The sequence below is a fragment of the Acyrthosiphon pisum genome, chromosome X, assembly GCF_005508785.2.
Source record: "Acyrthosiphon pisum isolate AL4f chromosome X, pea_aphid_22Mar2018_4r6ur, whole genome shotgun sequence".
NCBI classification, from domain to species: Eukaryota; Metazoa; Arthropoda; class Insecta; order Hemiptera; family Aphididae; genus Acyrthosiphon; species Acyrthosiphon pisum.
Window position 1 is genome coordinate 92,597,708 of NC_042493.1, and position 15,868 is coordinate 92,613,575.

At 27.5% G+C, this 15,868-nt stretch overlaps 1 protein-coding gene across 1 annotated transcript in view; it reads left to right on the forward strand.

The window, feature by feature from the left end:
- The window catches only part of LOC107884679, a 16,051-nt gene extending 1,652 nt beyond the window's left edge, over positions 1-14,399 (forward strand). The window contains exons 2-6 of the mRNA XM_029485298.1: positions 3,268-3,467; positions 12,248-12,884; positions 13,707-13,775; positions 13,895-13,987; positions 14,340-14,399. Of these exons, the coding sequence (XP_029341158.1) occupies positions 3,367-3,467; positions 12,248-12,884; positions 13,707-13,775; positions 13,895-13,987; positions 14,340-14,399 (960 nt within the window). The 5' untranslated portion in view covers positions 3,268-3,366. The remainder of the gene's footprint in view (positions 1-3,267; positions 3,468-12,247; positions 12,885-13,706; positions 13,776-13,894; positions 13,988-14,339) is intronic.
- The last annotated feature ends 1,469 nt before the right edge of the window (positions 14,400-15,868 follow it).

Here is a 15,868-nt window from a genome sequence, read left to right on the forward strand (position 1 = left end):
TATAGTGTATATTTATTTAAAAATCCTATCCTATAAATAAGTAATCACAAAGCAATTTTTAATTGCTTAATTGATATTTTTCTTGAATTTTAATGTTCATTTCCAATAAACTAATAAAAAGTATTATATAAGAAAATATAAGCAACAAGTTTTGTGCTACCTGATACCTAATTTCATTATTAAATACGTAGGTATATACATATTTATAACATAATAATTTAATCTAACTATAATAATTAATATTAATTAATTACATTTAATACAATTAGCATGCTTGATTTATGAGCTGTTTACTTTTTATTATTATTGATAAATAAAAATTTTATTTTTACAAAAATACATTTTGAACCACAATTATAATATTGTCATATTTATTATTATTAATTATTATTTTACATATTTAGTAATAATAACGTTGCAAATTTTACATTCAACTATGGTTTTAAATCACTATTCAGATCAAGTGTATTTTTAAGATATAGTATGATATAATAAAATTGAGAATAAGATTAACCATATGCAATATTTAGCAAAACCAAATTTACAGTGGATTCAGTAATCGTTGAAAATGCAATCTAAACCATTTAATCTTTCTACATATTTGTGTATATAAGTATTTTTCATGAATGAACATGTTATATATATTACCTACCATTGATTATAAATACTACTACACTAGTATTTATATTGTATCAATAAACAAACTCTAGATCAAATAAAATGTAATGCAATATGTATAAATTCAAAAAAAAGTCAAGGGAATTTATTAATCAAATAGTCTAGATTAACAATCGATTCAAACTGCATTCAAAACAACGTTTACTGTATAGTGTACTGGATTTTTTATATCTGAAGTGTTATCTGTTTCTCTGGATACACGATTATATAACCTCTTATATTTAAATAGGTTTTAATAGAATTATATATTTAAAAACATACGAGTAGGTAAATATATGTACATAGAAACGAACACCCCGCATGATAAATGCGTAAAACGCATTTTAGAAATAGATTTTGAAATTTACAAACTTTTGAAGCTCTGAACATTGGTTGTAATTCAATTTATATCGTAATGCAGTACACATATTATATTGTATTTCAGGTGTTGTTAACTTGATTGGGGGACATAATAAAAATGTTCAGCCATAGAGAATCATATATTGATACTAATAATTGAGGGGCAGGGCCGGCGCTACCTTTTGCGAGACCCTGGGCAAAACTTATTTAACCAATAACCATAGCGCATAGAACATAGGTGTAATTTAAGGCAAAAAATCATAAAAATGTGGGTCCCAAATAAAACAATTTTAAATCATTAAAGACTTAAGCCCTCCCAAAATGTTGACCCTAGTTACACCTATGATGTTTATTGAAATGAAAATACATTAGTAATAGTAAATATTAATTTTCAACTTTTTAATGATTACTTTTAAACGTATTACACTTGTCAACTTACAAATATACTAAGCCACTAAGGTATACAAATGTACAAAGGTTCTGTAATTTTATGTACTAAATTTAATATAAAATAATACATTTAAACATTAGAAATTTAAGCAATAAAAAACCAAATTAATATAGAATATTTCCCAGACAGCAATTTTTTGTTGAATAATATTATTATAACATTATAATCACGAATAATATTAGTATAATGTTATTATAATACTATTATAATATTATTGTTACAAAATGATTAAATTTTTTCTTGATTTTTTGGACGTATTACACTTGTCAACTTACAAACATATAAATAACTTACAAATATATTAAGCCACTAAGGTATACAAATGTACAAAGGTTCTGTAATTGTATGTACTAAAATTAATATAAAATAATATATTTAAACATTAGAAATTTAAGCAATAAAAAAACAAAATTAATATAGAATATTTAAAAATTTTTTCTTGATTTTTTGGACGCAAACAACTCTATGACGTCCTTAAAATTCAATGTATTTGCTGTTTCATTTTCAATTGCAATAGTAGCCAATTCAGTCAATCGTTTTTGAGACATTGTGTTTCTTAGGTAATTTTTGATTATTTTGAGCTTTGAGAAACTCCTTTCTGCTAACGCTTAGGTGATTGGTATGGTTAACAAAATTCGGAGTGAAATTACTATGTTAGGAAAAGCTGTAAAAGCACCAGGCATTGTTTTTAAAAAATTGAGTGCTTCTATAGGTGTAGAATCTTCTTTCATTGTATGACGAAAAACTAGTAACTCTTCATACAATTCAGAAGCAACTATATCATATAATTCTCCGTCACTTAGATAATTTTGTAAATCTAAGCAACTTTTCATAAGGTCGTCATTAGTTATTTTTTGGAGCTCACCAATATTGTATAGAAAGCTGAAATTGTTGCTATACATTTTAAATTGATTAAATCGTTCACTAAATGATAATATAGCTCCATCGGCAATGACATTAAAATAAAATATTCTGAAATTATTTTCTGCGACATCATTTATTTCATCAGAATTCTCATACTCAAATTGTTTTTTTGTCCTTCTAAAACGCTTCTTTTTAAATGTTTTATGAATATTCAAGACATCTGCTATTTCATTAGCTTTAATTTTTGAAGATTCAAAACCACTCATTCTAAATGATTTTAAAAATTCTAAAAGACTATTTAAAAGGCTAACATTTGTCCAAATGAATATTAATGTTTTGTAAAGTTTTGCTTACCGTATTTACTTCAACTAATATTTCATACCATATTATCAAGCTAAGAATAAATTCATAACTTTCTAGCTCATTTGTAGCTAATGAATGAGCTTCGCTTTTCGTTTTTGGATCTGAAGTTGTATCAGCTCACCTTTCCAGTGATTACATTATTTTATTCTTATTTTATTTCAATATAATAATTATTATTTATACTGAAATCTATATCGCGGTCCTTACAAAACATAAGCTTTTGGTTACATATTATATTCATTGTATAACCACCGTACATGATGCTTAAAATAAATAATAATTTTTTTCGTAGTTGGGTTTATTGTATATTATACAATAAAATTTGTCTGAAATCTTGTAAAAAGAAAAAAATAGAAAATGCCATTGCCATTATAAATATTATTAGCAATAAACGTTACTTTGCACTGGAGAATTCTGACCCCCTAATTACACTAACGAGTATAATATATATCATTCAGTGGTCCGGAGTGCGAGCAGAGCAAGAAGCCGTTCACGGTATCTGCCTATGAAACAGACGCGGATGACGGCCGTCCGGTGCTACCATATTATTTAGAATTTAATTGTTTACACAGGGACAAAGTTGACGACGGGTTCTTGTTGACCACGGATAGCAGCCTTTACTTTATCGATAAAGACCAGCTTGTACCAGACACGGAATACTCACGCTGCTTATGTACTCGTCTTACCTCCTGCCTGCTGGTGATGTTCGTCTGCAAAATAATCGAATTAATGACACTGGACGACATAAACAGCCCGTTGAGCATTCCATTCGGTATGTTTTTATTGATAAAGGTAGACAAACATATTAGATATGTTGAATAACATTTTCAAAACTTAGATTTACAAATAAAACATTTTATGAATTCTTAATTCACAATAATAATAATAACTTTCATGTATTTTACGTATTTTGTCAACATTTAAAATTTAAATATTTATAATAAAAAAACAGTGGTTTAGGATTTTTAATAGTTAATTAAATAATATTTTTACAATAGAATATATTAGGCGCCATGTATTACATTTTCATGCTTTTTTAGCCAACAAATAAAATTTTATTGACATTCATAGTGAAAATGTCATGTATATAATATGGTCATTTGTTCTACAGTTACAAAAAAAACCAAAATAAATGTAGTCAAAAACTGATTTAGTGTAAACATTTCTGTTTTTCCTAAGTTTTTATGTTGTTGTTCCCGGCTATTATGAGAACTATTGGGAAATTTTACCTTCCAAGTGCACCAACTAGATTCATTTTCATATCGAACAAGATACTGTGGAAGGAAATCTAAGCGGTTCTACTGCCCCAAACGGTGATGACAGACACAAAAAAAAAAACATCATTGTAGAATCAATACATTCATAGCTCCGCTTAGAATCTATTATAATTGAAATCATATGTTTGATATAATAATACTAATATAATAAATAAAAACACTCCTTGTAGCCTGGTAACTGTATCAATAATGTGGCTTATAAATTATAATCAATTTTCTTAGAATTATAGTATGGACAAAAATAGATAGTACTAAAATTAAAAATTGGATTCCCAATCCCAGAAATAGTTTGGCATATTTTGGAATATGTTTAAATTGTGAGAAAAAATATTCATTTATTATTAATTTTAATATTATAGTAACCAGAAATTTTTATTTGAATATTTCCAATTTGTTTTTTATTATTTTGATAAATAAAAAACACGTAGGTAGTTATAGTATTATAAATCGCCGTAAAAAAAAATCAGTTCATTTTAAAAATCTGTTAACACAGAGGATAGAACAATTTAATAAAAAATAACATTGTTTTAATAGAAACAATATTGATATGATATTCAAACAAAAATTGTAAAAATCATGTTATATTGATGTTTATTGATTTTTTTTGCATATTTTTAAAATGTTTAAGATAATATAACAAAAATATTTGAAGGTTTTTTAAATTATATGTTGGTATAATTTATTAGGAGTTTTAAAAGAAGATGAATTTGGTCTTTACGGCTATTTATTATGCAACTATATATAGGTACATAATATTATGGATTACCTATATAATATTTGCATTGAATATGGAATCCACTGTAAATTTAATTTTGCTAAATCTTTATACATTAATTTATGTAAAACAATATTACTAGAGAAAAATACAGAATTTCATAAATAATAAAAGCATGTAAAATAGATAGATTAGATAGCCAATACCATATAATACAATAATTGTTAGTGTCGTTGAAACCACAGAGAGACGTTTTATACAAAAAATAATGAAATATAATATTGTGTTTTATATTTACTATTTAGCACGTTTGTCACTCAGTAATTATCTTGAATGTAACACGGCGTATACTGACTTACGATCGACTATAAATGTATTGAATAGGTATTTAAGTTGTGTCATCATATTGTTTGTTTTACTCTAGTTATTGAGCTATTATAGTTATGTACTAGAAGCTAATCCAATAACTTAATGTCCCTGAGTAATATGGTAGAAAAGATCTCGAATGTTTCAATTTATCCCTCAACTATTTTTCCTTACACTTATAACTGTTTAAAACTATTATTATATTTTTTTTCACTAGGTATAATTTTATAACTCATATAACTCATTATAACTTTATAGTTTTACATTGCACCGCTTTTTGCACTTAACTTATATACCTTCAGCAGTGTAAGTATAAACTTGTTTTACTATAAATTATATTATTAATTTATTTTTCCAATAATGTTTTAAATATGCTCACACAAATTTTTCCATTTAATATTTTTTTTGTCCAAATTCTGATTTTTATAATTTTTAAGTACACCTAAAGTAAAGACCATATTTTTAAATTCCCGAAATGTTTTGTATTACTAGTAGTGTCCTGTGGTCTTACAAATTTTTATTTTTAAATGAGAAACCCCCTCCTTTACTGTAAGTTACATAGCCGATGATTGTCTTAAACATTTTGATGTATTTAAATCAAAATCCTAAGAAGTAGTTTCTGAGATATCAAAATGTTTATACTAAGAATAATAATCCTTAAATATGGTTTAACAAAAATATGAACTATAATATGTGATATTAGATATAATATATACATTATACTTATTTTTATTGACAAATCAATTATAGTAATTATTAATATTTTTGGATCATCGAAGCCCCCCATACCTACTTAACGAATTACCATGGTATTATTAGACATATTATTCTTAGGACGGAGCACCTACATAAAGTTATTTCTATACATTTAAAAAAACTACTCGTTAATAGTTTGAAATAGAAAAGGGGTTCCTATAAATCAGAATTTTGTATTGTCATAGTGGTACAAAAACTCTCAAGTATTCAAAAATATGGACTTAAAGCGTATTTTAAAATTCCAAAAATAAAACTTTAAATAGGCGTATGTATCATTTAAGCATACAAGAGGGTGAGCATGTGGTGGTGGATGCGCAAAATAACGATGAGGAGTGCGCCACCCTGGCCAGGTGAACTGAGGTCAGGAACAGTTTTGGGGACTTGGTTGGTTGTCCCAGGGGAACACTAACAACACGTAGTTTCACGTAGACGGACGACAAATAGTATCCGCTGCGTGGTGAGGCGTTTCAAAAGCCGTACGCGTATCCTGTTGTTGCTTCCGATAAGAGTTTCCCCCATGACCGAGGGCAGTGGGTATGTAGGGTCAAGAATTAGGTTCTTGATACTTTTTTAGTGGTCGGCGGTAAGTGCCAACACACTTTCATCGACGCCACAACAACGAAACGTTTCAGGTTCGACCGTGCGTGACTCCACTGAACTATCGGTTCCTGCATAATCTAACTACATCGAAAAATTAATCTCGGGAATACCATTTGTACTAAATTATATAGTTTTCATCAAATGTAATATAGGTACAGACAGAAACTGGAACCTTTTGAATTTACTGGTATCTGTTCCGGTACTGGTTTTCCAAAAATAAAATTTCCGCTTTGATTCTGGATTTTTGATAAAAAAAAATTAAATGTATCGGTTGCAAATAATTTCGGTTTCGGTTTCAATTTTCTATACCGGTTTCCGATTGTTTTCGGTATAGTTTTTGATTTAGTTTTCGGTTTCATTTTTTTAATGGTTTATAACAGTCCAAGCCTTGGAAATAGTTATTCAAAAACGTTCCCCTGAACAATTACAAAAATACCATTAAAACATTTTCATTCGGAGACGGCGAAATGTAATTTTAATTAAAAATATATGACATATATATTGTACGCGTGACCAATATTGATTGTATTGGTTTAGTACTAAATAATTCCTTCATAATGTGTGTACGCTCGAAAAACCCTCAACATAAATTTCACGTTTGAAATGTTTGAATTGCTACAGTCAATATTTAAATATTCCCTACATCCCATGGAATGTGTATGTAATTATATTATATTTGTTTAAGATAATTAATTGCTATGACTTAGACAAATTTTCATATAAAATACTTTTAATACCTTTCAATTGTGTCATGCTAAATATTTTCCAATTATATAATAAATTATGAATAAAAAATGAATAAAAAATGATGTGTGTAATAATTTTACGGTCGTTTAATAAGAGCGTCATTATTATTCGATGTCTACAATGTTTATCATAAAATAAACAATATTCATTCTTTAATTTCACTCAATTTCAGTTTTGGAAACAAGCTTTCGAAATGATGACTGTTTTTCAAATAATTTTAAGACCTATTTTAATTTTATGCAAGTGTATAGGATTAATTGATATTTCATATACAGTGGACCAGACTGGATTTTTGGTTCAAAAAAGAACTTCAACGTTTAACGTATTTCTAGAAATAGGACGGATGGTTGTTTTGTTAATATGCACTTATTTATATGTTCATCAGTTCAAACAAGATTGGTTTGTACTTCAAACATTACATATATTTAAATTTTGGATTATCATTATCGCAGCCAGACTATCAACCAAATGGATAATTAGGTATACATTTATTATTTTTAAACATTTATTACTCAAGGATGTAAAATTAGTTTAATTGTTATACTTGTACAATATACATGAATGAAAAAATTAGTGATTAATAGCTAATAACTAAATATCAGTTACAGCTATAGGTTATATTTCAAACGAGCATGATTTGTCGACATGAAATATACGTTTTTGAAACCTCTAAAATAAACCGTATTCAAATATAGGTACTCTTAATATGTTGCCAATATCAAAATCAATCATTTTGGAAATATTTTTAGTAATATTTGCAAACAAAACGTGTACTTATCCGTAATCAACTAATGTGACAATATTTTTAACATGCACTTTAATCTATATAGCAATATAGCATGCTATATTTATATTATGCTGTTTATGTTAAAAAAAAAACTGTTCCGCCGTTGAAATTTAATGTCGGGCTCGTACAAGAAATATCGGAGTTATCAATAAATTCTTTTAATTTAAAATATTTGAAACTACCATTTGAAACTTTATAATTTGGAATCAACTAATATGGAATGTACAGGCCTTGTATTTACATATTATAAACCATGTAAGCTTTTATACGGTGGTTATTTTGTGACCAACTTGTGGCGGTGTTGCATTGCAAGACGAGAGATATTTTTTTTTGTTCGAGCACAGCGCAATGAGTGAGAGGCAACGTGGGAAATACTATAACTAATATTCGAAGTTTTTCATGTTTGTGTTACAGCTGGATCACTGAAGGCTTTCTTCTAAGTTTGTTACTGGACGTAGGTATACTTCGCACGCTTCTAAACGCAGATCTATATTATATAGTTAGTACTACGTTCACTAAGTAGTAGCTTAATAAGAATTAATATTTATTATTGATTTTAAATTTTGTATTTTTTAACGTTTGTTTGATATATTTTAACTCATATATAATAATATACCTACTTTCAGGGCCAAAGCTAGGAATTTTACACAGGGAGAGTCCAGTTTCATAGATAAGAGTTTTATAGTGGATATCATTATAGTAAATGACATTAAGTTAAACTTCAAAATATTACTATAACTAATAGGTAATTTTTATAACTATTACTATGTGCTTTTGCTCGTCAGTCAAACTACCATTAGAATTTACAAATAACCCAACATCATTATTTTGAGGATCAATAACCTTTAAAAAAGATTAGATATTGTAACAATTGTCGTCGTCATGAATAGAAGACGTTACAATAATAGCCAACATGCATTGGCAAGCTATGGAAGTAAACTAATAAGCTATTAGCTATTATTTAAGAAAATAGAAATGCAATAAAAAAGTTTTCTTAATATGAATAGGTATTAATATCTTAAATATGCAATATGTATGTAGTATACTCAAAAACAATTCATAAATAAAATAAAGAGATTTTTTCCGCTTAAATTTTGAATTGTCACTAATTTATTAGCAAACGATCTACGCATGTAAGCTTATCATTTAAAAATACTGTTAAATTAATTATGAGTAATAACTAATAATTATACTGTATAATAGACATTTATTTTAACTAATTTATAAAAGATACGTACTTGATTTTGGTCAATACCAATAGGTGCTAATACACATAATCGAGAAACAATTTTACTATTATTATCATAAGAAAATAACTAGTGATATTTTGTGTGAGACACTTTTTTGAGGTATTTGAATGCATCTTAACTACATTTAATAAATATTTTAAAAAACTTTATAACTAGAAAAAACTAACGATTTTAAGACATCAGTTCCTCGTTGTTCGTAGTCTTATAAATACAAAATTATCATAATGCACTACAGGCAATATCAATACACCTTGGGCACTATAAATGTACTATATTACATTAAGTATTTATTCAGTTAAAATAAATATTTTAAATTTTGGAATATACTAGAAATTTTTACATTTTCTATTTTGTTAAAGGGGTGTTTGAACCCTAGGGGGTTAGGACCCCTCTTATTTCTCGAATAAAAATGAAATTAATATATCTTAGCCACACACAAATTTTAACGTGAAAAATATAATTGTATTTTAATTTGGGAATTTGCGTTTCAATTATTCTATTGTTAAAAATGATAAGTTTAATTTTGAATTATTAATTGATTTAAAATTATTTATAAGATAGTAGTGAAGATAAATCGTACAATATAAATATGCATACAATTATCTAACATTATCACATATTATAGTAGGTACCTATTACTTATATAATTATTTCTCGAATAGGGACGAATGGAAGTAGCCATTTCCTAGATCGATTATTTTTATATTTTTATTTGTTTATACCACCTAATAGTGAGAGGAAATCTTGTTTTGGTAGGTACAGACATTTAGTTTTTAACTTATTAATTTGATTTGAATTCATATTCACTGAAGTGATAATTATTATGTGACCATAATTCGCCCTCCCCTCTCATATCTGAAGGGACCATTCACACGCCCCCCCCCCTAATAAACCTTAATCTTAAATTATACTTGATTTTGGGATTGGGTCGAAATTCATCATTACCATTAAGTAGTTAATAAGTTTCCACTACATACATGTACGTTTGCGTGTATATATTGACCGGATACGTTCGCTCATGGTTGACATATGAAAGATTATTACATATATACCCCTTCTCAATCAAATATTTAATGATAAAATGAAAAATTGCAGCGTAAAGGGAGCCAATAATAATCAGGTATGTAAGCGTGGGATTTTGAATTTGTTAGCTTCTGTTGGCGTATTTTTGATGATAAGAAAAACTGATATTATTTGTGATATCCCTTTACACTGCAATTTTGTTTCTTATGATAACAATCTGAGTCGATATGCAATAACCGGTATATTTCAACCATGCGTTCGCTATAAACGGTCTCACAAACGTTTCCCATCGGTTAATCGGTTATGGATTGGTAACATATTAGTTACCTCGTATATTCTTATGTTCTGAGTATTGTTATCAATAAAGAGCCGTGTACACGTGAAAATTTTAAACTGGCTTCAACTGCATGGTATCATGGTCAAGCCTGTGGTAAGAATGTATAACACTCTGGTATACGAAAAGCTTACCATGTAAACCAACCAATCACAGAAAAGTATTTATATGCACGTACACGTACACGTATCTAGTGGAAACCCACCTTTACATTATACAGAACAGTGACCATACTAACCATTAATAACAATTGGAAATGAGGAATAGCATTGGTATTAAGTTAGTGAAATAAACCATTTACTATCAGGGCCGTAGCTGGAACAAATTTTCGGGGGAGGGACGGGGGGTTTAAATAAAATAATATTTTCATTTTAAGTAATTAAAAACAATTCACACTTATTTAAAGTAAATTTATATAATATACAATTATTAGTTTAAAAATATTTTACAGTACAAAATCTATTTGTCGGTCTTTTTCTTTGGCGAAACGATCAATAACTTCAGCCGGATCGATATGAATTTGCCTATGAACACTCAAAAGAGCTAAACCTGTAAGTCGTTCTTGGCCTGATGAGTTGCATAAATAGTTTTTTTAATCTTTCCATGGTTGAAAATGTACGTTCTGGCATAGAAGTCGAAGTTTAATCCAATTTAATTGAAATTTTAAATTTCTATTTCCCGACGTAGGAAACATAAACTTTTCATCAGGCACCCAAACATTAGTAAGTAACTTATATTTTAATTCATCACTAACTTTTTGATCTAAACAGCAGCCAATATCAATAATATCATTTTTAGATTCCGTTGTAGTTAGTGTATCTGTAATTATTGCGGTCGGTGTAGAACTTGTACTTGTTTCGTTCTCGTTTGTTTTTATTTTTTTACAAAAATAATTTGTAAGGGAATTATTACGCTTACGATTTGACATTTTATTAAACTAATCAAATAAAAAATGATACAGAAATATTAGAGGGTTACACTTACACAGTGCGCACAAAACTAATACTAATTTCTACTAAAATATTTGAACTGGTATACTTATTTAATGTTCATGATAAAATTATTAATATTGCTATAACTGTGTACTGACACTATAAAGACAATATCATGGAGTTTTTCAAGATAAAATGACAATTGACAATACGATCGATAATTTATTGTTCGATAACAATATATTAAGCATTTATAGACGTTTCGTCTGTCGACAAAATGTCTTTAATCTTGTATGATTTATCTTTGTATAATATAATAATAATATATTACCTATATTATAGAAATCGCCATCAAACATAGTTATTACTTATTACTTATTATATTATTAGGTAGGTAGTATGTACCAAATGGCCACATGGTAGATTATTATAATAAATTTACTTATATAAATTAAATTTATTAGTTGTACCCCTAACCCCCCCTCATATACGGCCTTGTTTACTATATTATATGGTATATACATTATTTGAAGTTTCCTATTTTACAAATATTATCAGAGTAGAACATATTTTTTGAACTAGAATTTAGTACCTAAAATAAATTAGCAATACAAAATATTGATATATGCTTACTTATTTATATTTATGTGTATTTATAGTTAATTTTTTATATTCAGGGCAATGACACAAATTAAAATATATAGGAATAAAGTATTATTGTAAAAATCCGTAACATTAATGAGTTTTCATTATCTTTGATTTCAGATTTATTAATGGAATTATAGAGTTCGATCAAAAAATTATACCACTTTCAACAAATTTGGTGACACCACAGCGTTCATGGACACAAAAACATTGGAATACGATTTTCATATCATTATTTGGATACTTTATTGGATTTAAGATTTTATATTATTATTCTCTGCCCTTTCATCTTGAAAACATAGTAATATTGACAACCCATGCAATATTCACTATACCATTTGTTATGGATTATGCAGTTACAGTCTCATCATGTTTCTTTCTTCAAAACGTATATGCCAGATTCCAGACGTTAAACGATTTTTGGAAATGTCTTCCTGCCGACTTAGTTGCCACTTCCGACAAATGGACACACATCAAAATAGTGGATTTGATGGAAAACACGAGGCTGTTACATTCCGAACTCTGTGGTTTGTTAAAAATGTTTACTCTTGGTTACGGTCCATTGCTTTTAGGGTTATTCACAACCAGCTATATCAATTTTCTTGTCGGTGTTTATTTTATTGTCAATAATGAAGTATTTCCCAGCTTTCATTCAACCAAAAATAACTTGGTACGATTATTACATCTAATGGTCCACGCACAAATTGTCACGTTTTTGATGTCCATTATCGTTTTCGTTTCATTCATAAATGAGAAGGTAATTCAAAGTATTATTCAGCAATCGCACATTTATGTTACTGTTCACCATACCTTTGTTCATACCCTGGTTACTATATTTTACTTGAAATACATTTAATTAACTCAAAACATCAAATTTTGTAAAAATGTATAATTTAAACTCATATACAAAATTAATATTTCTTTCCGGTTTATGGTAGAAACATGAAGTCTTCCATCAAATTGTCTAATGCAAGCTATAAAAATAAAAACTTTTATGAATTTCTAACAGAAATTTTTACTTTTTATTGCTTTTTATAGTCAGGAAACTTTTTGAGTTTTATTCTTTTATTTTTTTTTAATCATTAAATTTGATTATTTATATGTGAAAACGAAATCGTACAGCAGGGTGGTACCCACTTGTCCACGTTTTTTCTAAAAACTGGCAGAGAAACAATACCTATACGTGGTACCTTTAGTATTAGGACCTTTTTTGCCGGACGCAATTTACCTAGACTGTATATAGAAATGAGTTTGTAGTAAGAAACGTGTATACATAAAAAATACTCTACCTTCAGCTCATGATATAACATAAATATAATTACATTTTTTAGGATAATAGAAGAATGAGCTTGCAAGCATTAGTGAATAAACTTGCTTTCATGCCCATTTTATAATATTAACTTAAAATAATTAATATTGTAAGGAGTATCAAATAAAGAAAAACTATGAATCGAAATAGACTAACTATCACTTTCCTAGTTCCCTACACAGTTATAACAAATATTCAAACCTCAAATTATATGCATCATATTTCAAAACTAAACATGGACAATTGCATTTGAAGAAATTATTTTTACAGATATTGAAGATGATATCATACTTACGGTTATATCGAATTTCAAATTTACACTTGGACAAAAAACGACAAGTAATTTAAAAATAATATCCCGATTGTAATATTTTTTCAATTTTGATTATAGATTTAAATAAGATAGTAAGATACTTATGACATTCTTATTTCGTAATTATTAATATTTTATTATTCAGATCAAAATGTTTATGAATCAAATATCAGTTTGCGATTCGGACCAAATTTCGGCATTCGGGTTTTTTAATATAAATTTGAATCTCGTTACATCGGTAAGTACCCATTGTTTTTTTTTTCATATGATTATAATTTTTTATTTATTTTTCATTTGATTTATCTTTACGTACTCAACCTATCCACTGATTTTTAATAGTTGTATCGTCTTTGCTTATTTTCTATCCCAATATATTTTAACAAAGACTAGTGGACAGCAGAATTATAGGGTTGAATAATCACTAATATAATCATAAGTTTCTTAGATTTAAATATATAAATATAAATCTATCAATTGTATTTTGTATTTATTTTACATCATAGGGTTTTTATTAGGGTCTGCTGAAGTATGTATATTATACTTCGTATCTAATGTTTTGTTTCTTTACAGATCCTCGTGTTATTGGTTAGTGGAATAATCACATTGGTACAGATGAAGGATCACCCAATGATATTGAAATTAAACAATGACACTAAATCCTTCAATTATATTATATCAATTATATTATATTAAAAAAGATAATTAAACGAATATTATATATACTAGTTTATTTCCCTAACAGTTGTTGAAATAATATAATTTATAACCTAGGTATTTTCACAATTTTGAAAATATAATAGGATTAGTACTATACCTATTGTAACAATATACGTTTAAAATCAGTGGTGTTTTTTTCAGCTTTTAATAGAGGGGGCAAATATTTTAATCAGCCCAAATGCCACTTACAAGCACATATTAATATTATATTATGTTCCTTTTCTTTTATAAGACATATATACCAACCTTCAGGCACGTCCACCCTTTTGTCTAAATATAAAAAATTGTTCCAACTCTTAATTACTAATTAAAAATTGTCATTGTGATAAAAAAATACTCAGTACCTGCACAATATAATATTTTCCTATACGTATAGGCATGTGTCTGTAATAATGGTTAATCGAAAACCACTGGGCACCAGCCTATTAGGCTTCTTTTAAAATCAGGCAGGAGCAATTGCCTATATGCCTTCCCCTAAATGACGCAACTGTTTCAATTTAAAAGGGGAGAAATATTATGAACAATGCAATTGACGATAATTTTTCGATTGGTAAATGGGTCATGGTTTTTATCGTCTCGAGACCTCAATAGGTAGGTACTGGCTTAAGAACGCAATGTAGATACAAATAGCAATTTAATCATTATTATAATAAGTACATATTATATATTTTGCGATAATAAGTAGTATAACAAGATATACAACCCAGTTAGATAAAATTCCAGAAATTTTTTCTTCTGTCAAAAAATTGGCAATTTCATTGTTAACAATTTTCTCTTCAACTTATGCTTGCGAAAGTCTCTTTTCGGTATTAAATCATACACATTCAAGGGATAGGAACAGATTAACGGAGGAAGATTCGGCAGCATGCATTGCCTTGCAATCAATATCATATCAGCGAGAAATAAAATACTTTTCAATCAATGTGAAGCAAAAGATTTCTAACAAACAATAATCATTTAATATATATTTTTACATTATTTTCATTTTTACATAATTTTCTACATTATAATCATTAATTTTTCATTTATATGAATGTGATACATACATTATGGATGGTGTAAAATTTGAATTCAATGATATAATAACATTGTATAAGAAAAACGATTCTGAGCGAAAACGTCAGGCAGCCTATGATATTACTAAGTAGATTTGATAATATTGTAGTGAATAAAGTAATTAATATATTTACCCATTTACCTTGAACCTTACTTTTCAATCTTTAGCTATATAAGTTGAACATTTTATAAATTTTTAACTACAAAATAATTATTAAATCTTAAATTGTATACATTTTGTCGAAATTCGAACTTTAAATGTTTATAAAAAAAATTCTGTTTATGTGTTTTAATATTTTTCTAACTGCTATTTATAGACAACAATTATTGATACAATATATCAGGA